The sequence below is a fragment of the Opisthocomus hoazin genome, chromosome 14 (assembly GCF_030867145.1).
Source record: "Opisthocomus hoazin isolate bOpiHoa1 chromosome 14, bOpiHoa1.hap1, whole genome shotgun sequence".
NCBI lineage: Eukaryota > Metazoa > Chordata > Aves > Opisthocomiformes > Opisthocomidae > Opisthocomus > Opisthocomus hoazin.
The window spans coordinates 16,640,009-16,663,655 of NC_134427.1; the positions used below are offsets into that span (position 1 = coordinate 16,640,009).

At 40.1% G+C, this 23,647-nt stretch overlaps 1 protein-coding gene across 1 annotated transcript; it reads right to left on the minus strand.

Moving 5' to 3' along the window:
- Positions 1-10,905: 10,905 nt before the first annotated feature.
- FAM199X (family with sequence similarity 199, X-linked) lies at positions 10,906-23,646 on the minus strand. The gene is made up of 6 exons (XM_075435182.1): positions 23,376-23,646; positions 20,404-20,623; positions 18,538-18,687; positions 18,038-18,199; positions 16,668-16,928; positions 10,906-15,784 (listed from the first exon to the last, which is right to left on the minus strand). Exons 1-6 carry the CDS (start codon positions 23,561-23,563, stop codon positions 15,614-15,616), a joined length of 1,152 nt encoding a protein of 383 aa, XP_075291297.1. The 5' UTR covers positions 23,564-23,646; the 3' UTR covers positions 10,906-15,613.
- Position 23,647: the final 1 nt, after the last annotated feature.

Genomic DNA, 23,647 nt, shown 5'->3' on the forward strand with positions numbered 1-23,647 from the left:
CTTCTGGCAGGTCTGTGGTCCATTGACACTAGGCACGGGAATCCGATCTCGTGTTTTGCTTGAAACATTCTTCCTATTAATTGGTAACCCCAAATGTAGATTAAGGTGAATGACACGAAGGCAGCCACCCTTACACGCACACAGGCACGGCAAGTAGCTGGGAACCCCACACAGAAAGGCAAGTTCTTTAGCAGCAGACAAATACTCCTCCCGATCAACACACACACAAAAGAAATCTGTAGTGTAAATGATTCAGCTAGGCTTCTTGCCGTACGCACACGCTTGCCTGGCATTCAGATGAGCAGCTGAAGTGTGCTAGCCAGCACTCCCGCTCAGTGCAACCGCTCTCTACAGGAGCGACCTTCTCTTCCTTTTTCTTCACTTTTCCTTTCTTGAGAAGTTTGGCAGGCACTGCAATTAAAGTCTGTGAGCACTGGTGGAGTTACAGTAAATGGATGTTTAATCTCTCTAGGGAAATATTTAAGAAGTGTACTGAGATGTATTCACTGAAGATTTCACTAATTCAAATCAATCATGTTAAAATTACAGACTAGACTCACTACTGTCAGTTTTCTGAAAACCCTTCCATTCAAAAAAAGCAAATAAAAGTGGTATGTTCATTTGTCCTTTGCTTTCTGACTGGGAGCAGAGCTGACATTGGTGGCGTTGTGAAAGACATTAGTATTTAACTACTTGAAGAAATTCACATTACCACAGTGTCCTTTTAAATTGCTGTACTTATGTTCGCCACATAAGTTGCTATTAGCAACCATAAAACACAAAAAAAACCCCTATATTACTGTCTTGAACATCGCAATGGTTTATTGTACTAAATTCTTTGGAGCTTTCTTCACTCAATATTTGAAATAAAATTAAAATGCTATCCCTAGAAAACACCCTATTTCTTCAAAAGTATATATATATCATTCCCTGTAAAAACAGACTTTAATGTAGCTGACAAGTAATCTCCAACTTTTATATCATGAAGTAAAACAAGTTGTTGTGAGAATACTGACTTGCCCCTTAAAATTCACTTTTCAGCTTTTAAGCTAAGACCACATTGCTAAAATCCTTATATTGAAATTATTTTGATTTCTCTGAAGCATGTGATAATTCCTGTCTGCTCTCCAACAGTGTATTTTTTTTTGCATATCACTTTTCCAAATTCATATTACCATAAAGATGTAGAAGAGTAAGGTTTAGATGTTTGAAGATGAAGCAAACATTTTATCTAGCACAGATCACACACTTAAACTGTCATTACATATTTAAGTAATGCTTCTCTAAGAATGAGTGAGTCCACCTGATGCTTAAAACAAAATCATTTTTAAAACGTCTGCTTTACTAAACAGAAAACCTGTCTTAACGTTCAGATTTGTGGACAGAGCTTTCCATTCAGTCAAACAACATACTACTGAATTCCAAACAAGATACTTGTTCCTGAAACAGTCACACTCATCACTAACAACACAGAGTGACAACAGGGATCAAATAAAAAAGACTACCAACAAGCCCGTAGCTTCTCATTTATCGTACTCTTTACACAAGAGGAACAAATTAACAACTCAAATGAAGAAGAAAAACTCCAATCTGGTAGTTACCGTAGTCAAAGAAGCACTACATAAGTAAATCAGGAAGATGGTTAGAGTGTCCTGCTTCCCATTCTGCTCAACATGTGGCAGGATCCTGGTTAGCTCACAGCATCTCCAGTTCTCCCCTCTATGAACTGGGGCAACAACACCCCTTGAACTTGGAGGAACAAACACAGAATCAGCCAGCTTTGGTACAGAAGCAGCTCTGGTGCTCTGTGTATGCAACATACTTAAATACAGCCACCTAACCCTATTTAAGTAACACAACCAAAATATTCAGAGGATGGAGTTCTTTCACTGACCTCATGAAGAAAGGCTTCTCTCTCTCATTGCTAATTTATATCTAAAAATTTAACTCATCTCAAAACTTCCCTTTATCAATTTTGAAGTTTGTGCTGGTGCAGGGCAACAAAGACAGAATCCCTTGCACGTGTTCCATTAGGCTCCAGTATCAATAATAATATTCTTTACGGTATTTCAGTCAGTGGGACACAGCTCTTTCATACATAACACAGGTAAGGAACAAGATCACAGTGACAAGAAGAGGAAAAGTTGTCTCTGAATGGCAAGAAGTTGTTCACACCATGTGCATCTAGCTAGATGAGCTTACCAGTTTGGAAGATGCACTTCCCTCATCAGTGCCAATACACTTCATTAAGGAAATCTAGTTCAATATGTCTTCGGGAATGGGCTGAAATATTGGTGAAGTGGGGCTTTCAGGTCTGACTTTAAAGCATCAAATCCTACTATATGAAGTAGGGAAACAGGGACCAAAACTCCTTTTTCTCTTCCACAAGCACTCTTACCTAGACCACCTCCAAAAAAAATTTTTTTTTAATTTAAAAATTATAGCTGGCCTCAGATTCTTCTTAGCTTTTACTTATTTTTCTGGAAGTAGTGAAAAAAAAAACTGTTGAGATTCCTAGATCTTACTGCTTAAGTTAATTTTTCTTGTCTCAGCAGAAGAGATCCTAGACTTCCATGCTGTTGTTTTCTTCTGGAACAGAGGACCTAGATTTAGTTCAGTCATTATGTTCATTTTTCTAATGCATTCCAGGTCTCTGGAGACAAGTGGTTCAGGATGGAGAGAGATAAATATAGCTGCTTCTCCATGGATCATTCTGTTGCCTCAGGTTTCCAAATCCAAATTAAATAGTTAATGATTTATGTATACACTGAGCATTAGCATCTTTGTGCCACGTTAGTCATCAGATCACAAGTAGCTCTAGAGAGGCTTTAGTCAAACAAATGAATATTAGGTTGAATGATTCAGCTTACTTCACGTAAACAGTTCCAGCATGTTCACATTGATCATCATTAAACTGCACTGAGGCAGGCAGCCTGTGTTGTAAAGTTAAAGGAAAAAAAAAAACAACGCTACCACAGAAGCAGCAACAAGTCCTTGGTTCTTTTTTAAATTAGTTTCATCACACTGATATGCCCTTCTCCAGATGTGGTATCCAAGGCTGCAGGCATTCACTGCAGGCCAGGTTTTTATTAAAGCTTCACCGATGCTATTATGAAATTGCAGGACTGTGCCTCTTCCCTTAAAGACAGCTTTCAGCTTCCATACTCACAAGAAACCCTGAATGCACACCCTCGAAATCCATAACCGGAGGCCAGCAATATTTATGCCCGCATGCAAATATTAATGGAACAGTCACACTCATCTTACATTTTAAACACACACATTTACATTTTAAAGTTATTTCCTGGTGCAGAGATGTAACTCAGACGTTTGAGACACTGAGTAGGCAACACAGGGCAGGTGTGAATTCTTCATCCTCGCTAAACCTTCTGGTTGTACACATTGCTCTTTAAACCAAAGTTTCCTCTGAGGGCTGGTTTGTTTTCTTTCTCAGATCCGATACTCAACATGAATCCTTTTGTCACCTTAGCAATATACAAAGATCAGCAAAAATATCATTTTGGATGAGATAGCATCTAGCCGTATCAGTGTTTGTAACTTCACCTTTTTCAACCTTCAGTTACAGAGGTGGCTTGCTCTGCACATGTCAGGTTTCATTTTGCTGAGAACGTCTCTCGAGAGTCCCAAACAAAATCCACAATCTTTGTCTAGCAAGTAATTACATTTTTTTTTCTTTTCAGTAGCACCCTACATTATGCAGTCTGTTATTTCATTTTGGTATTTTCTACATGTCAGAAAGCATGAATTACACTGTGCCTTCTGCCTGCTCTACTACATGGTGTAAAAATAACTTAATTACAGCCTACATAGGTATTTCCCCAATACTAGAATAATCATCAGTAATACCTAATCAGGGCATATTTACCCCAACCAAGTCTTTTTGGACTTCTGTCATGAAACTCAATATCCAGTTATTACAGCAGCAATGATCCAACTCTAAGTTTTGTTTCACTAGGAAACCTTTACAATGTTTTGTATTCTTAACACCCTCACCCTTCTCCAGGTGTGTTCATAGCAGGCATTTCCATTATTCTGAACCATGATACAAGTCTGACTCACCTTCACCTTCAGTCTTTACTTCTGGTAATGAGTAGAGGCCCTCGTTAAGACTGTGATGCTGCAATGCTGAGTGCAGTAGAGAGAAGAAGCTTCACTTTCAACACAACAGCTGAATAGTAAAGCAGAATAGCAACAAAGCACACTGCCAAGAGATAGAGCAAAAGAACATGACATGAGCCATGGGACGTTAGGCAGCTCCTTTCCAGACATAGTGCTCTATTTGCTGGACCAGGGAGACAGATCCTTGCCATTATGACACTGCTGAATAAGGTACGCTATTAAAAAAAAAAAAAATCATCCTTACATGGTGATTCCTGTTCTTGAGCAATGCAGGCCTTAGCAAAGAACAGTATAGCTCCTTTCAGACTCTTTTTTACTCTTGGGGGAGGGGGTATTGCAAGGGTTTACTGTTTCATAGCATAAAGCAATTAAGAAAAGTTTTCTTCGAGACAATGACTATCACTTTCCATAAACAGTCTTTAGCGTTGCATTTTTAGAAAACCGTTCTAATGGCATCCAACTAGAAATGTAGTGCTAACATGGCAAAGCCAAGCATTCTAGTAATGAGCAAGGGCTGGGTTTACTCTGCAAAATGTAAATCAAAATTGTCTCAGAAGTAGAGTTAAGAGTACTTTTTAACTTCCAAGAGATGGCCTTAAAAAAGAAAAATTCAGAAGCAACTCGGATAATACTGATTTTCAAGGTTAAATTAGTTTTGTTTTGCAGATGCAAGATCATTACTGCAAATGGTTTGGCTTGAGCAAGTAGAATAATTAAGTTTCAAGGAAAATCTTTTTTCTTTTTTGCCTATCCTCTGCTTTAGTTAAACTGAAATCATAAGTCCTTTAACAACAGTACTGCTCAGCTGTGTTCCCAGTCCCACATTGACAACAAGGCAATTCTCCGAATGCAGAGAAGATAAATGGACTTAATGCCACTAAGCAAACATGACATTTTTGTTGTACTGTGATCATAGATGAGTCACTAAGTAAAATGATTAATCACAAATCAATGTTACTAGGCTCATTTAGAGATGATTCTCCCTTTGCAAAGCAGGTAGAAGCTCTAAATTTATAGGCTAATGCGTTTATTCTAGCTGTAGCAGTCTCGTTATTGGTCTTAAGCATCAGAGTCTGCAGGAAATTTGTGCGCAATTAAGCTAAAGTGATGACCTCCTTATACACATTTTGGCACTTTTTTATCTGATAGTGTGTTGTGCAAATATATAAATGAATTGAAGCATTACATTGAAATTACAGGTAATGCAATACTAAGAAAAATAGACATATACCAGAATTTTAATACATATGCCAATAAGGTATCTAGACCATAAATTACACCCATTTTATCAGTCTACAAATGGGTTTATCAGTCCACAAATGGGTTTGTACTAAGATTTTAGACTGCTTCATTTTCGGTTGACTAACATTTGTAACTTCTACAAACAGTTTTATGACCTAAATTGTTTCAGCAGGAAGTGCATGGATTTGTTGAGCGACATGTTTATAAGTCATCCACACACTATGAAGACTTTCTATTTGGTAAATAAATTCACCTTGTTTAAATATTAGGCAGAAAAACACTGTTCTTTCAAACTTAATAAAGGCTTGCCAGCAGCGTAATGCTTTTTGTCTCACCTTGAATTTAATGAAATTAAATAATCGCATACTCATGCACGTATCTTTATCTGCCTACCTAATCTCTCAGTGTGAATTTTTTCTGAGTGACCATTTCCAGCCTACAAAGGGTAATTTTCCAGGGCAAAAGATTGTACCAATTCTAGATGTGATAGGCCCTGGATCCCTGTACTACCAGGCAGGGACTATTTCAAAGCAGAGCTGGCTGAATATCAAACAGGATTTAAATAACATTAAATAAATACATGACAATTTGATCAACTTCAGTGTTCAATTATGCTTTCATAAGGGAGCCATTAGCTGAATATAATAAATACACTCACGACTGTATGGTGAAAGTCATATAGTCAGCACCATAACTCACAAGTTTTTAGATGCTCCTAACACACACAACGTTTTGCTCTGCTCAGCAGTATTTGTAATGCTAGGAGTCACATCACCATCTGGAAAACACAAGCTTTACACTGAGACTGCAGTTAGATTCTCCACACTGCAGCGGCGTTAATGAAGGGATGGGGGGTGGCGAGGTCCCCAAGCTGCTCTGTGTTCTAGTAGAGCAGAGAGGAGTTGCCAAGCAGAACCACCCAAGAGTTGTGAGGTCCTAAGCCAAAATAACCTACAGTAACTGCTAAGCAGCTCAGACTGCTCTGGCCAGCAAGCACCAGCCAGGTAGTGAACACACCACTGTGCTCTGGCTTAGGAAGAAGGTCAAGCACAAGATCTTTGAACATGCACAAAACTGTCCTGCATGTGGAGCACCTATTGCTCCAAGAATACACCTGTCATTCACAGCTCTTGCTGACTTCCAGTGCTCTTCAAGATAGTAATTGATGCATTACACCTTTAGATATCTCTTGAATGCAGGAGACATCAAACCTACAAACGACCTAAATTATGTCTGAAAGAAACTGTCCGTATGTGAAAATCGACCAGCTGTTAAGATGAACTTGTCTCAGCTCTTCCTTTGCTCCTACCACGCCCAATGGCAGGTGAAACAAAACCCTGTGACTAATCTATTTATTACTACACGGAACAGAAGAAAGCGAGGACTAAATTAACTGCCTTTGAACTAACTAAGAATGGACGCAAATATGAAGAAATTAGAATTACCTAAATAACTAGCAGGGTCTATAATGAATTAAAAATCTCTTTTCAGCAACTCCTATGATGAACTGCCATGTTGTACTTGCTAATTCACTGTTTTCAGGAAGTATAGACAGGAACCAGGCGACACGAAAAACAAGCTAAGAGAGCTATGTAGACATCAACAGCTACATGTCACATTTTAAAGCTCTTTACCCTGCAATCATAATTTAAAACTTTACTCCCTCCTTTCAAGATTATTTGGGCACACATTTTCCCTAGGGGAGATACCTTAGAATTAATCACTTAAGAATCTGCTACTGAGCGCCTGAGTAGGAAGCGTACCTTCACAGGAGCCATGTTAGGCATCTATACAGATGTTCAAGCGCTATTTTGAACTTGGCACTGCAGCTTTCAGACCGTTTGCTCTGTATTTTTCCCCATTTACAAGCCAACAATAAGGAGGGATAAGCAAAGCATTCACAAGAAACTTTACACTGTGCTCACAGTGGAACTAACAACCCTTCGGATCAGTTCCCCCTTTTCAAAGGAGCACCAAGCCACCTCAGCTCTTCCACAGCAGAAGCAGCGCACTGCTGTTAAACATAAGGCAACTTACATTTTGATGATATACTGGTATAATGCAGCTTGTTAAGCTCAGACGGCAATATTTAACCAACTGATTAGAAGCATCCCATCTTCTTGGCAGGCCATGCAGTAGCAATCAGGAGAAATACAGCACATGTGCTTAGGAATTCCAGGGTTTCACAAGCACTGGGCCACTGACATCAGTTCTCCCAGCGCTGAGGAAACAGCAGCCAAGTAGGCTGTGAAGGTGAACGTCGCTGGGCCATAGGATTTGCACGATGATGCTTCTGTGAAAAGAACTCAGAACTGAGACAAGATGCTGCTTTGTCTGAAGGGAGCATGGCTAAGGCAAGGACCAGACACAGCGCTTCCAGCGAGCTGCCTCGTATCACCCTGCAGCCAGCCAGCAAGCTGCAGGCCTGCCGAAGGCAGTTTCCCAGCTGAGCATGAGAAAGTATCTCTCTACTATAGCAAGGTGACAATTTTAAACCAAAGACCTTATAAGCCATACACTGAGCAAAGATTTATCTAAAGAAGCATTCCACTTAATGACTAGAACCTGTATTTCCTTCTGCATTTTGTTTTTATGGCAGCTACTGACACAGAGACAGCCAAGGATGACAGGCACAAGCATATCCGCACAATCACAGATGAGTGCTCAAAGCCTAATTCTGCACAGGACCAATAAAAGCTTGACTTCCCAGAATGAATCTGAGATTCCAGGGAGAATTCCTCACGTGTGCTCTGTGGTTATAATACGCATCAGTAAGCTTTTTTTAAAGCTAGCAATAATTGTCAGACAAGTAGAGAGGGGAAAAAAAGACTTAACTACAGAACACCTCCCGTTGAAGCAGTATTTTCCTTTGCTCCAAAGGAAGCCCCAAAACCCTATTCAGAAGTTATTATTCAAAAAAATAAAAGGTAGTCAAGCTACACCTTCTCTCCCCTGCCTCCCAGAGACAGGCAGGTATCTACACTACGAGACTTAGCGCATTAAAAGTTGACTGCTTGTTTTCTGTCATCACCTAAGATTTTCAACTGCAAACTGCTCAGCCCACATCAAGGCAGGCTGAATTTGAAACAGCGACCAGGAAATTTAAAGCAGCAATACAGTATGCGTACAAAATTCAACACTAAACAGGAATATACTTCCATCTTTCAACTGCAATAAGCACTACCAGGCAGGAATTAGCAATCACCACAAACAGAAACAGCTAATTTTTTCCCTAGTCACTGGAAATGATATTATTGTAAAACTAACTCTCGACAGACAATTCCTCCCTCAAAACCAGTGGAAGAGGAGAAGCAAACCCCCCTAATACTTTTTAATAGGACATAACAGAATAAAGTGTTTGTAGCAAACAGCGTTGGCAGCTGCGGTCTCCATGGCAAGTCCGATGGCTGCAGCGCTCCCTCCAGTGGCAACAGACACGGGAGAGTTGGTCACCTTCCCTTCAAATCACCGCAAATTGGAGATCAAACTCTGAATTTCAGCTACAGCAATAAATCTTCTTTCTCTGAGAAACTTTGTAGTGATACAGCAGGTACTTCAACTGAAGTAGCGCTAGAAAAACTCTCCAGCCAAGATGAATTATGACACTTAAGCCTCAGGAATGTGGTCAACATTCTGAGAAAGAAGTTTTCACACAAGTGATGCTGCCAACTGCAAGCCACAGCAGCACGTGGAAAAAGAGCATGAAATGAGGTCTCTGATCAGAAATGGGGATTTGAATTTAAATTCGATCTCAGCAGCAGAGAAGCCATTTACAAGAGACGCATGCTCTGGAAGGAGGTGAAAAAAATGTTTTCTATCCCACAGGACACAGGGTAGTTAGGAACACATACAGAGGATCTGAGGAAACCAAATTGTAACTATTTCTGTACTGGGAAATGTTTGCATCAAGCATACAGTTCAGGCCAGTAGTAAGAGAGGGCTGAGGACAGCCAGATCATAACCAAAGTCATACTTCCCTATTAATTTAGTAAAGGAAGTTTATCAATTTGTTTTGCCAGTGTGGAAATTTTGGTTCAGCTTGTGCCCAAATAGTGTTTGGCCATCAAATGAGACTTTCTTATTGCAGTGAAACTTGACACACTTGAGAGAGAATGAAGAAATGTTTAAGACTAGATAGTAAGAGATCCGTAACACACAGTGTTTAGTTGTGACCACATGACCTCACTTGACCAGACAGGCAGCTGTTTGCCAGGAGGTACAACTCCTCATCCATGCTGCTCTTACCTCGGTCATGAACTGTGGCAACAGGACTTACTGGGAAAGTTCAGCAGGCCAAAGCACAGCAGACCAGCTCACTGAGACCCCACGATTCACAAAGCATAAGCATCAACTTCCCTGCAGCTTCTGGGTGCTACCCAGGGAGCAGTACGTCCTCACTACAAGCGACCACCCCTTCAGGTCAAGGATTTGGGCAACACTTCAGTCTGTTTTGCTGCAAAACACTCTGCGCTGTCACTCACCTTTGGGTTGAAAACAGACAAAAAACACAAGCAGGTTGCTGAAGTGAAGGCAAAGCACCACATGAGCAATAGCTTCTGCACTTCTGCAGCCTCCCAGTCACAGACTCCACAACAATTAAAGCTCTCTGACAGTTTGACAAGACTTGCTGTGGCCCTCAGTGTTTCTGCTCTCATCTGTCCCTCTCCATCCCTCAGTATCTACAGAAACAGGCTGGGATGGTAACATTTGGTCAGTTTTAACTTCTGTAAGTGCTTGATGAGAATCAACTTCCATAAGCATTTGATGAGCCTTAGCTGGGATGAACAAGGCAGTTTAGGTTCCCGAGATGCTGCAGGAGACTTTCTCAACACAGAGGAACACATCCTTATGCCAGCTATTCTCTTCTCAGGTTTTCAGGATTTTTCTGCTGCATTCCAAGGGGAAAAAGGAACTTTCATAATATTACACTAGAAACTTCAGTATTGCAGAAGGCAAATTCAGTTCAAGGACAGCACAGAACACACAGGCTGGCAAGTGTCCCCACTGTAGCCTACGCAAACACTGGTGAGTGCAAAGCCATCGCCACTGCCGTGTCCTTGCTGGTGCTGCATGTCTTGGCGTGCATCACTGCAACTTCTGGAATCCCCAACCGCACCCACTTCTGCTGTAGCAAGCGAGATGTGGATTTACAACAGTGACACAGGCGCCTGCAGGATGAACTGTAAGAGCGTGGTAGGCTGTCAGCTTGTAAGTCCTATTAAGGATTTTAAACATCACAGGATAGGTGGTGGTTTGATGGCTATGGGTACTCAGGGTGACAGCAGGAGAAGATTCAGAGTTATTGCTGGCAACAAAAGCGATCAGACTTCCTACGCCGACAGCTACATAATATATAGCATATATATAAAAAAATCCTCTGGCACAGAAATCCAAACTAAGGACAGACAGCTTTCAGCACAAGATCTTCGGTTACATCATTTATAACAGTTTTCCTGTGAAACAATTCTGATCAGATCTGATGGATAACAAACCACACCAGTTAAGGAGGGACTGGTTTGCTTTCTGCCACAAAGGACAATTAACATGTGCCACTTTATTTGTACTTTCTGCCTGAACAGTGAGTATGCAAGTCCTATACAGGAATCCCCTTACTCTGAAGAAGATACCACATAGTTTCATCAGAATATCTTTGTTATGTCATCAATTTTAATTCCAACCTGTACTTCAATGTGCACATAACTATTTTCAAATACAATGAAAACTTGAAGTCAACAGCATTGCAGCTTTCAGTAAATCCTTCACAACTTCAGAAAATCTCTATAAACATTGTGGAAAGTAGATACAGAATGTACAGAGGACAGTTTTCTATACAAAAGTGCATTTTAGTAATACAATTAGCAGAGAACCTGGGAAAAAAAAACCTCAATTTAAGCAGTACCATATACTCTAATCTACACCCCCATCTCTCCCCGAAAAATGGAAAAAAAAAAAGCAAAATCACAAAACCCCACTTTCCCCTTGCTTTGGTTATGAACTATCAAGGCTTCAACATTACAATTATATTTTTTTTAAAACTGAAGAATTTATTTGTAATTTGGAAATGTTTTAAAGTTAGCCATATGAGAGAGAATGCAAGTATGATTAATCAGAGTTAATAGTCAAAATAGATAAGCTTTGAACATTATTAGGATTTGCCCTGGGTAGATTAATAAACTATCTTTGCATGCAATCCTTCAATAGAAAATTGCATATTGACTTGTCTTCTCTATGCCCAAGAACCGCAAGATCAGTAAGCTAAGGAACATTAAACCAATAAATCTAACAACATTTGCCACAAAAATCTGGCTTATAAGAATAAACTTCAAGAGCCCCCCAAAACAGTCAGATTTATTAATATTTATAGACCATTGCATCAAATGATTTCAAAGCTGAAAGAGTGTTAGGAGAAAAGAAACTGCTTCAGGCCATTCAGCATAGATGAACAGTATATATTGCCATTTTTGTATGTTTCTATATTTTATATGCACTGTGATGTAAATGCATGTGAGTAAGTTCAAGCAGGTTGGCTGGTCTGTTTTTTCCCCAGAGAATGATCTTCACAAGTTTCAAAGCACAATATGAGAACTAGAAGTTAAACCTAGAAAACTCAACTTTTCCTGCTCTTCTCAGTAAGCACCCCATACTGAGCTGTATATGTATATATACATATAACCGTCTTTTAATCAGTTTCCCAAATAAAGAAAAATAGATAATATCTCAACAGAGACAAAAGATGACATGAGATACATACACAAAAATTAGACAGGTTTGTCAGGCAGCTAGCTCTCTTCCTCATATTTAAAATCGTATTAGAAAAGAATGTTCTATATTGTTTACAGTCCTATTGCAATCAGACTTTCAGTGCTCCTTCTAAGCCTTTTTAGGGAAAAAGTTACCACGGAAGCAAACCATTAACATTACAGAGCATAAATTGATTACATTCATATTACAGTGGTCACAAAGCACCTAGATATACAGCTTCAGTACCATGGAGCCATACAACTACGAGCTTTTTCCTGTTTGTCTCTATTTTGCTTTTAAGCTTGACATTTTTTATCTGTGAATAAAAAGCAGAGATTCATTTCTTTTTTTAAAAAGTGCTAATAAAAATGCATGACTTTAGCAGTCTATTACTCTTCTTTATCTATCCGAACCCAATAATCTGCAGATAACTTCCTGTAAAACAAAGTGGTAGCCACAATGGCCAACACTCAAACCAGCAAGACCAGGTTTAACTAAAATTCCAACTGACTATTGTCGCGGGTATCCAATATAAATTCATAGAATCATTTAGGTTGGAAAAGACCTTTAAGATCATTGAGTCCAACCGTAAACCTAACACTGCCAAGTCCATCACTAAACCATGTCCCCAAGCACCACATCTACCTCCAGGAATGGAGACTCAACCACTTCCCTGGGTAAGCATACAGCATATTGCAAGGAAAGACAAGAATCTGACAAAAAAAACTCCCCCCTCCATGAAACGAGTGTGTCATTGGAACTAAGCAGGATGTGAAAGCAAAAAGAAAAAAAAAATCCCAAACATGTAGCAGTAAGTTAGATCTCTTGAATCCCACAGCTGCTTCGGCCCTGATTCTCTGAGATGCCAAGTACCCGGAAGGGACACATTCAGGTAAGACGTTACTCTGCATTCTTATCAGAACATTGAGAATTTAGTATTCTTAGGTTATAAGCACCCTGGTACTATGAGATTACAGAGCTATCAATTATTACCATGGAACCCCAGGAAATCCACTCTCTTCTATCGTTTTAATTGTCACACAAGTGACTGAAGCACCCAGCTGGAGACGACACACCACAATCAGCTACTGTGGCACCCAGGACCTTTTCACCCAGTGTAACAGATGAGCAAGTGGACCCATCTAATCACTTGAATTAACTTATACTTACATGCTCACACTAAGATCAAGATGGAAATACTATCCTCCCTTATTTCATCATCTCTGGAAGCTAGCAGACAGGTGACCAAAAAGCACTGTGCGTCATCAAAATGAGGGGGTCTTCTCTCAACAAAGCCAGAGGGATTTTTAAACTCTGAAGAGCTGCTGAAACAGAATAAAGTGACACACTTTCATGCTCCACCACACTGAGATATTGCACCTTTCTCACAACTCATTTCAGAGTCTCAATTCTCTACAGTACTAAGCGTGCATTTTTTTTTCAGAAAAAGTATCACATTTCAAAGTCACTGCAGAAAATAAAGGTTGTACTGAACTGTGACAGTACACAGTGAATGTTTCATGATGAATTCATCCATTACAGCCATGGTAAGTTGCAAGGGTTCAACAACTGCACCCTGAAATTAGCTGAATTGACAGCAATTCCATTTTTTTCTTCCATCCAAGATATTTAAAAGAAACTCCAGATTTAAATCAATCTAAATTCTCAGTAACTTCTATACAGTTAAGAGGTTTTTGGTATTGTTTCTACAGGAGGAAAGGAGGCACCAACCAGCTATAGCGCAGCACAAGCAAATACTGACACGTAACAGTAACTTCTGGTTAGTAGCCAAATAACTGGCCATACAGGATAGCTAACACGTGAGTTTACAATGACATTACATAGCTTTTAATCAGCCAGTGACCAAGTCTGGGTACCTGTTGTCTAGCAGCAGTAAGAGTGAATAAGTTCATACATACTAGATTGATTATGGACCTCATTTATTTATCACTGAAGCCCTTTCAGAGGCCACTGTTCAGTTATTTTACTGGTCAGTTTATTCTACAAGGAATGCCACTTCTGAAAGAAAAATAATTCAGCTGTTCAGGCTAGTAAGTCTGTGCAGGACATGCAAAACGAATGTAAGTAGTGCTATATGAACTTGATCATGCAACTCTGCAGGACTGGGCAATTGCAGGCACCTGCAAGAGCAAAACGAGCAAAATGAAGGTAATGAAGCATCAACATAATGCAGACTTACTTCCTACACTCAGAACTAGAAAATATTTCTAAATTTCTTTTAAATTTCACATGGGAAAAAAAAACAAAAAAAAAAATTTAGAAGTATCGTTTTTATCTCAGCTGTGGGGTAAAGGAGTTCCGTAACAAGTAGTTCCAAGATCAAGACAAAAGCTACCTTACAGATTGTCAGAATTAGAAAACAGGTTAAAACTACTTTTACCTCCCTACCAGAAAGCCACTATTTTTGTTCATTTTCTTAGCAAGAAAAATTTCAAAAGCAGATAGAAAACAAAAGGAGAATTCTGAAACATGTAATGGTGTAACAACCCACACAGAAGACACATCCTCAGCTAAACACACAATTAAAAAGCACAGCTGCATTAATTAAGTTCTCTTGCCAACAACATGAATCTATTTAGATATGCTTCCGGGGAAAAAAGTCACCAAAGCTGTGTGCCACTTGTTTGCACTTCTGTTTACAGCAGCATTTTTAACTACTGTAAGTAGTGTCCTAGGCAGCTTAACTGCAGATTAGTGTACTTTCAATGCATAAAGATGTTTTTATTTGAATCTTTTCATAGCAATACTAGGGATGTACTGGTCAACCGTTAGTAACAATCATACTATAAGATACTGAGCAGCAAAATAACCTTCTGAGGACTAAGCTTGGAAGTTTTTTTTTTTGAATTCTCATTGCTTCCTAAAGAACTACATTATCAGGCATTATTTGCATTACAGATTCCCTGCACTAGAAGTCCTGCTTCTTGTCTTCTGTACAGTGTGAGTTAAATCACAACTTCTAGAAAAGGATTTATCACAGTACTTTGATTTTGTATGATCCAAGAGAAAGGCTGAAGAAAGCCCTACAGAACTAAAGATTTTTTCCTTATGCTAAACAATCCTCCTAATAATAGGAAAGGAAGACAAACAAGCCAAGTGTAATATTAACTCTAAGTTGGAAAAAACAAAAAAGCTGAAGCATAGTAATGTATGCTTAGTGTCATCCAAGAGCACCCCTAGACTTAACGTCTTGCAAGTAAGCTAGCATGTTAGCCAAGTTCCAATTTCCTTAAAATTGTACCTATTCTGCAGCTTTTCAGAAGTCAGTTAAGTTTCTGAAGTCTTTGTTGCAAAATTACTCTCAAAAAGCTGAAGTTACTCAATACTTGGGCCTTCTTACCAAAATTACACTTGAGAAAAAATCTGATTTATATTGTTAACACTAATCAAAATTTGGTCAAGAAATATATGTAAACAATAAGGATAATACATTTAAGGCTTAGAAAGAACACTGATAAATTCACCCCTGTCACATTAAAACATCCACATCTCCTTCATGGTCCTCCTCAGTCACTTTTAAAGAGAGCACTTCTTCATTAAGAAATAATCCACTCAGTCTTTCCTTACGAGCTTGTCTTTGTTCTTTCAGCTGTCTCTTGCGTAAGGCCTTTTGCTGTAGTTTCCGTTGCTTGGAACGTTTCTGCCAAAATACAGAAGAAACAAAAGATAAGATTTTGTTCTGTAGATTGGAAACCACCTTTAAAGCTGGCAAATATAAGTTAACCTCTAAAATAATGTCTGTTCTGAAAAATAACTACATGAATTCTCAGAGATGGTGCAAAGATTCATCCAAAATTGTACCTACTATTAAAATATGAAAACCATTTACCACGTCTGAGTTATGAAGCATAACATCACCCTGTGACGTTGCATAGCTGTGTCTTTGATTGGAAGAATCTTTATTGCAGGGGAAATGTTAGTCTTACAATAAGAACCTGAGATGTCGAAGAGCAGGAACTACTCCTCTCCTCCACACTTGAAATTACGGAGACAGGACAAGTGCCACAGTACTACTTTAACTGAAACATGCTTCAGTAGGTCATTCCTCACCACATGTTGGAGGAATAAACTGAAGACTACTCAAAAAGCCTAACGAAACTTCTGGTCGGGAGCAACCACACAACCAAGACAGTCCTTACTACCCAGAAATTATGCATAGATTAGGTTGATCAATCTTCAGTAGATTTTTTTTGTAAAACTGTGTGTTCTTTCAAAGAATTAAGTTAGCTGCATAAGCCCTTATTCAACTGCCACTCACCTTATTCTAAAGAAAAGTAATGAGAAGGTCTACTACATACAAACATCAGGCTTTCACTTAGAACCGAAGTGATGTGAAGAGCACAAGCTTAAATTCCTTCTGGTCATGTCAGAGGAAACAGTCAGCATTGGTTTAGCTAGAGAACTTCAGCAGATGCCCAGTTACTAACCATGCTCCTTCACTACCAATAGCCCAGTGAAGATCACATAATCAACCTTAACAAGTTAGACAGCTTAATGCACGTGTACATAATTACAAACTTTACCTTTGAATCCCGGATTCTTTCTGCAGCACTTGTGGACAAATTACTGTCACTGTGCGCTCGACTCATGTTGGCACTCGAGTTTGAAGCGGAGTTAGCAACACTAGAGCCACTGCTGCTGGCTGAGCTGACCATGCTGGCGCTGCTGCTGCTGGCACTGGCACCACTCACACCACTGGTACTCGCACAGCTGTAGCTACTCCTCTTCCAGCTTTCCCTTGCAGAGCGTTGACGAGGTCCGTGTTCCTTGATATAGTTTCTCACCTTTAGAACAGAGGCAGCAGAATTACTAAAGCCTGATAAATACCATACTGAGATACTCCTTTTCATGGAAAAAAACACAATTTGCCTATTAACAGTGATCAAGTTATTGTATCAGTTCAGTTAGCCTTTTAAACCATTTTGCTGTGTCTGCTTAAATCCCAAGCCATCTAGAAGTCATCAAGCGAACTTAACTAAGTTAATATTAACTTCATTATGGAAGGAAGAGAACTAAGTTACAAGGTTTGGATTTTTTCCCCTCTCCTACCCTCGAAGTTTTCTACTGCATAACAACAAGTCATTATTATAAAACCAAACAGGGATAGCGGTCAAGTTCAACTGAACTAAGTTGTTTACTTAATGTATCAAAATTCTTCATTTTGCTAGATATACTCAAACAGAAGTGGCTGTAAGGAAAGCAGTACTTTTCTACTTTCAGATGATACCTATAAAATGTTTGAAATATGAAATAGGCCAAGCCCGTAAAAGCATGTTTTCCATTTTCAATCTTTACCTTCATCTTAATCACAAATACAGAGTAACACTGAGGAGTTCAGATTGTTTGGATACTACATCTTTTCCCAACAACACACCACAACAGAACAAAGACTAAAACAACAGTAGCATGAATCTACCAGACCAACCAGGTACCTTTGTTATAAACTGTATTTTGTAACATCTCTATAATGCATTGTTCTGTATTCCTTTTTACATGAAATTTATGGTCTTCCCCAACAAATTCCACTCCCTTGGAGTTTCGAAAGCTAGTTTATATTCAGCAAGCAAATGAAGATCCTCAACGAGCTGATGGTCATGTAGTGGAATAAGCTTTTGTCATAACCAGTACTGGGCCCACAGCGTAACTCGTTACACACATGTCAGCTTAGGCCTAACACATACTGAGAATATATAACCACAGTCTTTCATATAAAGTTTTAATACATCCAATATGTTTTTAAACTGTATTTTCCCTCATTGACAATATTGTGCTCTAGTGCATCTCCCTGTATCTAATGACTACGTATAAAAAATTGGTCACAACTCCAAAAGCGATTTTGCAAGACATATCAGATGCCGAAACCCCAAAGTCATACACACAGACCTTAACTCACCTGTTTCAGTTTTTCATCTGTGAGACAGTTCAATTCAATAATGAATTCACTATCGGTAGGTGAGATCTGAGCAGTAGGATCAATAATTTTAATAATATCAAGTTGCTCTCGAAGGCCCATCTCTGTACTGACTTTGCGACTCAAATACTCAATATATTCAACCTAGGACCCAAAGAGAGGCAGGTCATTTTAAAGTACTATTGATTCTAAATGAGTGACGGAAAAAAAGAAAGACCAGTGGAATAAAATGTGCTCAAATATCACATTTCCTACAATTCTAGCCTCATTCAGTATCCTCAGAAACTCAGGGTAAAAACATGAGTGCACGTTAGACTGCCTAGTGCAGATCCACAGGACAAGATTTAGTTTCAAGAATCAAGCAGTACTGCATAGGTCTACATTTACATGTACAGCAATCAGTATGTCTCCTAAGATGTGGCACTAATTAAAAGATCTTCTGCATATTATAGTTCTTACATAGGAAAAAAAGTCAACTTCACCTGTTCATCATTTGTCATTGCACTCCATGGAAGTTCATCGAGATTCCTATGCTTGTTTTTCTTTTTCGGAAGCAGACAAGGAGAGCTTGGAATACTAGGTATAACATCAGAAAGCACATCACTCCCACTTGTAATGTCGCTGCCAGGCAACTTGTAATATACAAGAGAAAGAACAAAGCCTTAGAATACAGCAGGCAGATTTAAAGTCATTCTAACACTATTAACAATTCAAAACAAACCGTCAAATTAGCAAAGCATCACTTATCTATGTACTATAATGACTTCTTAGTAATTACTCACAACCCTGCAGTACTCCTTTGAATCTTCCAACAAACAGCAAGTGCAGCAGACTCAATTCACTCTTCTCTACTTATCAATCCTCTTTTTAAAAAATTGCAGTTCAGAAAACAGCAGAACGATGTGGCATTTCAACCATTTCCCCTCTCCATCAGTGTAAATGGTCCATTACAACCCAAACCCAAATCTAAACCTCCCATTTTAAAGCCAAGTCTAGTTTAAGGAGGATCATTTCAAAGTAGGTTTGTAATTTATACCATACCCCATAATTACACAAGACAATTCAATTAAAATCACTGTCACTTTCCTGGAAGCAACTTCAGAACTTTAGCTGGCTTCATTTATACAACTGACGTGTAATTTCTGAATGCACTTCCAGTCAGTGTGACAGCTGGATTACTCATGCCCAGATTCTGCCAGATAGCACCACTAAGAGCTACAAAAAAGTCTTTCCAAAATTCTGCAAGTCCAATCAAGTATGTCTCTTAAGAAATGTTTTTTTAAAAAACAAAAAATTTTAAAAAGCTAGTTACTAATCAAACATGCTATCAGCTAACTGAGACATGGGAAATTGCTTCTTTTCAAAACAAATCACTGAGTTTATCAGGCACTGAACACTTCACAGCTCAGTGAAGCTCCGAATCTTTGGGATCCAATCTGAGTTGTTCTACAGGTTGCATTATACACACGCACTTGCAACTTCTCTGATACAATATACATAGAAACTAGTAGTTAGACTACTCAGTTCACGGTATCTTAAGTTCATTTGCATCTTCTGGAACAGGATTTGTGCTTTCTTCAAATCGGTGGTTTCAGTCCTTACACTGCACTTAGGAGACTCTGTATAAGCTTTGACTAAGCTTTATGACAAAATTTAGAAGTATTCCTCAGTATATTCTGAAGCACCATGTATCCTATTTCAAAATTATGTATGTGTTTGCAGTTGATTTAAGTCTAAAATATATAAAAAGATTTGCATATCACTATTGAAAAATTGCTGAAGACCGACAACTACCATGAACTAGAGATACCTGACCAGGACTGCATCCAGTACAGACTGGGAAAAGGAGGACATGATTCACCTTCACACTTCTCCCATCCTGGTGAGACAAAGTGAGCTCTGTACTCTTACTGGCACAGAAAAAAAGACAGAAATAGGCTATGGCAAGAGCTTCCACACTTCACCTAGGTGCCAGCTCCACTCCAAAGGAAGATTTAACATGGCCAAATTACTGGAAGCAGACATCTGTAACCAGATTTCATTAGCAGGGCAGATCCTCGGTACAAGGGATCTAAGCTCATGGCTACAAGACACATGTTGGTCACTGAAACCAAACTACCATAATATGTAAACATCCCTCTTTGAAGAGCTGACCTTCAGTCTCTCCTACAGATTAAGAACTCTGAAATAAAATGGAACAAAGCATTCCCTTTATCGCTGAAGATTCAGATATCTGCTCTTACGTTCAACAGTTACAAGACACAAACGCTGAGGATTTTTCAATTAAAGCTAAACCCAGGAGTTAACAGTCTATACACAATTATACATTTACAGTGGAACTAGTTTACCTGCCATTCAAACTCACTGTCTGACCAATCCCAGTACGTGCTGATAGAAGAAGAGACATCACTGCAGACACTGCCCTCGGGGAACAAATCGAAAGAGGTGAACTCCTGGTCATCCAACAGAGAGTAACAGTCATCCTGATCACCAACTGACACCGATGAGAACAGCTCCTCACTGCACTCTGAGCTGGCTACGCTGGTTCCACAAGACGTCAAGTTCCACCTGCAAACCGGGACAAAACAAACAGAAAGCTGCAAAGATATTGGCATCATGTATCCTGAAAAATGCTTATTTCTTTTAAGCCTCGTAAAACTATCTCCACATTGCTTGTCAGGAACACGATACATTGATTTTATTGAAATGTTATAATTATGTAAACTGAAGTATTCTATTTTGAAGTATTTTTAAAGGTCCATAAACACACCAGAAGGAATTCAACATTAAACATGGCAAGGCAAAAATCCATATACAGTTAGTATAATTACACCTTTATTTTAATATATTAACAGTTTCCACCCCAGAGCCATGATTCTTGTAGTGCATAAATTGTCTTTTTTTGTTGTTGTCGGTTGGTTGTTTTTTAAAATACACGGAACTAATAATACTATTTCCCATATGCTGGGATATTTAAACTTCCATGTAAACTGAAATAAACAAAACTAAGAAGTAAATCAATTGGGCTTCAGGACAAATAGGAGTCAAAAAGAAATTCTACGTTGATAATCCCACACAAAAATAAGACTTAATAAGGAAACACATTATGGATATACGTAAGCCTTCACTATTCATTACTTTCAACTCTGAATGCCAAAAATATCAGAAATGCTGTTGGAATGAGACAGTGCAAGGTGGGAAAACAACCTGTGTGAAAATGCTACCACACCAAAACTACACGTTATTTTCCCTTCATAATTTCATTTAAAAAGCTAGTTAATGCTGTTGCAATTGAGAAAGTAATTGAGGACTCAGACTTCACAGAACAGGTTTTTTACTCTAATGAGAGTAAGGCAGAATTTAACAAGCTCATGAAATCAGTCTCCGTATCTGGATTTATTTTACATATTGGTGAAAAGTAGGTCGAGACAACTATGAGTCAGCACAGCACTGCAATGTGGCCAAAACAATTTGAAAAGAACTTCTAAAATTCACCACACAAACTCACGCAATCAATTCCTGTTCCATCAGCCTATCCACCTCAGCCTGGCTAACTGGAAAAACACTCCTCTACCCAGCTGCAAAAGCTGAGCAACGCCATCTCCCAGCAAGGCTGGTGGTCCTCGCTGTCGTTATTTAAGCTGCATACCAGGTTGGCTAAATGTGTTAGATGTGGGAGTAAGTCCATCACAATTTGGCCAGCAGTAAATTTATCCAATGTTAAAGACATTTTAAAAACTTTTCTTTCAACAGACTCTGGAGATCTTGCCTTCCCTCCCTTATACATGGACAATGTTTTACTGGTACAGACTTTTGCTGTCAGGGCAATTAACTGGTAGCCAATAGAATATGAGTGTGGTGACACAGCATGCTTTGAACATTACTACAGTTTCAGTGTCCATGAAACATCGATGAAAGGAAAGACAGAGTGGACAAAGTTTCCAGACCCATCAAAGCACAGGATGGGGTACAGGGCTTTACCACCAACCGCTATGCACAGATCCTCCAGGTACAAAGCATCACTGCAGGTACAGGCAGGCAGCCCTCACCTTCCCATACCCAGGGAGGCTGCTGTACTTGCTGGGGTGAACTGGATTAACAAGAAGTGGGAACTACATCACAATTACTCGCAACTTTAAAAAATAGAAAGCCTTACGCGAACACCACAGATTGAGCCGTGCATCTGCAACGGCCTAATCAGTGCAAGACATGGCACGTCCTTCCCCAAAGCAGTGAAATACCCACTCAGGATGCCTCGGTTACAAACCTGGGTTTGTAAAGCGAGCAAGCCTGAGGAACACATGCAGGAAGTGAACGGCAACACAAAGACAAACATAAAAAATTAATTAAATGCAAATTTGGTGAATATCACATACTTATCTCACAGACATGCTATGAATACACCTTACTGCTCAGGTCACAACTGGGTCTTACGATGTAAGAACTAGATCATGGAAGCGTATCATATTTGATCACGGCTCTTCACACTGTATCATTTAAGAATCTATAATTAAGAGCTTGCCCTTGTGAATTTCACTTTTAAAGTGCAATTTCCATTATTTCATACAAATTCCATTGAAAGATTACCTTCTCATTCACTCTTCATGGTGTAGCAGAAACACAAAAAAACAGTAAAAGCATCTCGCAACTCTGGAACAGTAACTACAACTATCTCACACTTATGTTCAAGACCGAAATCTCACAAATTGTTCTCAAAAAAAAGCTATAGCTATATTCAAGCTTAATACTATACATAAACAGCAGCAGAATTAGGTTCTTAAGTAAGCAGGACTGCTGGGGTTTGACTTTCTAAGCACAACTGGAATTTCTTTGTAGAGCTGCATTTGCAATTTTAGACCAGGCATTTTCCACGAATTACAGACAGAATAATTCGCGCTTAGTTAGTAGCATGCGATGGAAATGTTTCTGCAGGAATCGGTGCAGTCACCAGCCGCCTGACTCATCCCGAACCTCCGCAGGTTTGCTCGGCGTCCACGCCAGGCCTGCTTTTAATGAACACAAACACACCACGTGTGAGCGTGAGCCTCCTGCAGCGCCCAGAGCGGCGGCTGGAGAAATTCGGAGAGCAGCAAGCACCCCTCACAAACCGATCGGCCACCGCGGCGGCAGGAGCCAAAGCCCGGCCGAGCGCACACGCGGCCTGGCCCAGGGGAAGCGTCGGCACGGCCGCCCCGGGGCTCGGACCGGGCGGGGGAAGGCGGCCCGGCCGGCCCCCACCCCGCCGCTGTCCCCTCAGCCAGGACCGGTCCCCCGCGGCGAGGGGCAGCGGCCGGGGGTCCCCGCGCAGCCGCGGGCGGACCTGTTGGAGTGGAAGCGGTGCAGCGGGTCGGTGCGGTGGCAGGACGAGAGCTGGCAGCCGAAGTCGCTGACGTCCAGGCAGCCCTCCTCGCTCAGGCTCAAGCTGCCGCCCCGCGGCGGGTGCTGGTGCGAGAGCAGCGGGCACGGCTCCTCGGGGGCCAGGAACTTCTCGTACGGCTCCTCGGTCATGGCGGCGGCGAGCGCCTCCCTCACGCACCCAGCGGCCGAGCCGCCATCACCCGCCGGTCCCGGGGTGCGCCTCAGCCTCGCGGC